The sequence below is a fragment of the Apis dorsata genome, unplaced genomic scaffold, assembly GCF_000469605.1.
Source record: "Apis dorsata unplaced genomic scaffold, Apis dorsata 1.3 scaffold_631, whole genome shotgun sequence".
NCBI classification, from domain to species: domain Eukaryota; kingdom Metazoa; phylum Arthropoda; class Insecta; order Hymenoptera; family Apidae; genus Apis; species Apis dorsata.
Window position 1 is genome coordinate 117,093 of NW_006263826.1, and position 1,812 is coordinate 118,904.

General features: G+C 39.1%; 1 protein-coding gene across 10 annotated transcripts in view; it reads right to left on the reverse strand.

Moving 5' to 3' along the window:
• LOC102677171 (histone deacetylase 5) overlaps positions 1-1,812 on the reverse strand; it is a 23,307-nt gene that overhangs the window by 5,469 nt on the left and 16,026 nt on the right. For all 10 annotated transcript variants that reach the window (XM_006621329.2, XM_006621328.2, XM_006621334.2 and 7 more), the window contains 4 exons: positions 1,663-1,767; positions 1,187-1,312; positions 793-875; positions 408-520 (listed from right to left, as the gene is read on the reverse strand). In XM_006621329.2, coding sequence (XP_006621392.1) covers positions 408-520; positions 793-875; positions 1,187-1,312; positions 1,663-1,767 — 427 coding nt within the window. The remainder of the gene's footprint in view (positions 1-407; positions 521-792; positions 876-1,186; positions 1,313-1,662; positions 1,768-1,812) is intronic.

Consider the following 1,812-nt stretch of genomic DNA (forward strand, 5'->3'; position numbering starts at 1 on the left):
AATAGTAGGGAAAGGGACAAAGGACGAGGCGTAATGATATACGAGCGTGTCGTCGAAACCATCCGATTAAATTTCACGATATAATAAACGAAACGATTACGATCGACAAGCTCGCAATCGGGGAAAAAAAAAAAAAAAAAAAACGACGAACGTGTTGATGTACGTATCTCGAATTGGAAACGTGATAGTAATTTTCTGTGTGTGTCTGCAGTTTTGTCCGTGTGTGTCGTCGACAGGCAAAATGGTCGGGGATCGCAAAAAACCATGCTTTAGTTTAGGCATTCTACCATCGTACATAGGCACACATATAAAGAGACTACCTTCCACCAAATATGCTCATCACTCGACATCACGGGAATTTATAGTAGAACGAATATGCGCGCGGGCACGCATATATATATACACACCTGTTTTCCGTAGGGGGAAATCATCGGCGAATTTTTCCTGCAACATCTGCGGCATCCTGTACGGATGCGAAGCGTTCGCTGCGCCCGCCGATTCCGCCGATTGCGGCTGCAACCTGATCGACAAATTTTTATTTCTATCTCGATTCGATTATTTCTTACTCGTCTCGTGATCGGCTCTTCTCTCTTTTTAATCAGAGTACATCCACTTACTTTTTCTACCGCGTATCCTGTTCCCTCGTGGGATAGAAATTCGTGTTCCATTGTCGAACAATGGAAATGGAAATGGAGATGCAGAAGGAAAAGAGAAGAGAGAAAGGAAGAGGATGTACTCGAGAAAAAAAATTGGCAAGTTCGCGAGAATCACCGATCTCGAATAAAATCTCACCAGCTCCTGTATCCGGGTGTACCAGGTACGGCCCCGTTAGCAGCCGCTGCGGCCTCCCTTTGCTTCTTGTTCACGAGGAAGCTCTGAAATCGCAAGGTTTCTCTCTCAACGAGGATCCAACGTTCTCTCTTCCCCTCATCCATTTCTATCATTGTTCATCACCGGACGGATAAATATCAACGAGATATAAGAATACTTTCAAAACTAGATTCGATTTCTTCACGCGTATATATTTTTCTCCTTCCTTCATATTTTTTATCATTTTATCATTTGATATCATTTCCCTCTGAACCAATTCCCTCTGACTCTCCCCTTCGGCGATGAAAGTTATCTACACACGCGAATGGGATTATTCCGATACGAACTACGGGGTCTTCGACCCCCACTCGTATACCTGAAGCCGTTGCTTCACCTCCGTCGAAGCGATCGCGCTGTGATCGTGTTTATCCTTCTTCCTCAATGCCTCGAGCCTCTCCTTCTCTCTCCTTTGCTCCTCCAGTTGCTTCTGCTGCTCCCAAAGCTATGACAAAAAGAGAAGGAAACAAAGAAACGTACGTTAACGTGGAAAATGGGGGCTTACGCGTGATCTTTTATATATATATATATTTATTTTATACAATTTTTATATCTAAATTAAATTTATTTCTAAAAAAACTAGATATAATAAATTCGTTTAACATTTAATTTCTAAATTTATATTTATAATTTTATTGCCACAAAAAAAATTTTATAAATTTAGCTCTTTTATTTTCGAGATATTTAATAATCATTAAAATATATTTTAATCAACCCTGATACAAAAGGTACAAAAAATATTTCTACTTTTATTATTATTATTATATATATATATAAGAGATATATTTCACTTACCTTCAACTGATGCATCTGTTGCTCGTGCAGTTCGGCCAATTGTCGTTCCTGCGCCTGATATTGTTGCCGGAGAATTTGTTGTTGAAGCTGATGATGCTGTTGTAGCTGAAAGGGAAAAAAAAAAAAAAAAAAAAAAAAAAAAAAAAAAAA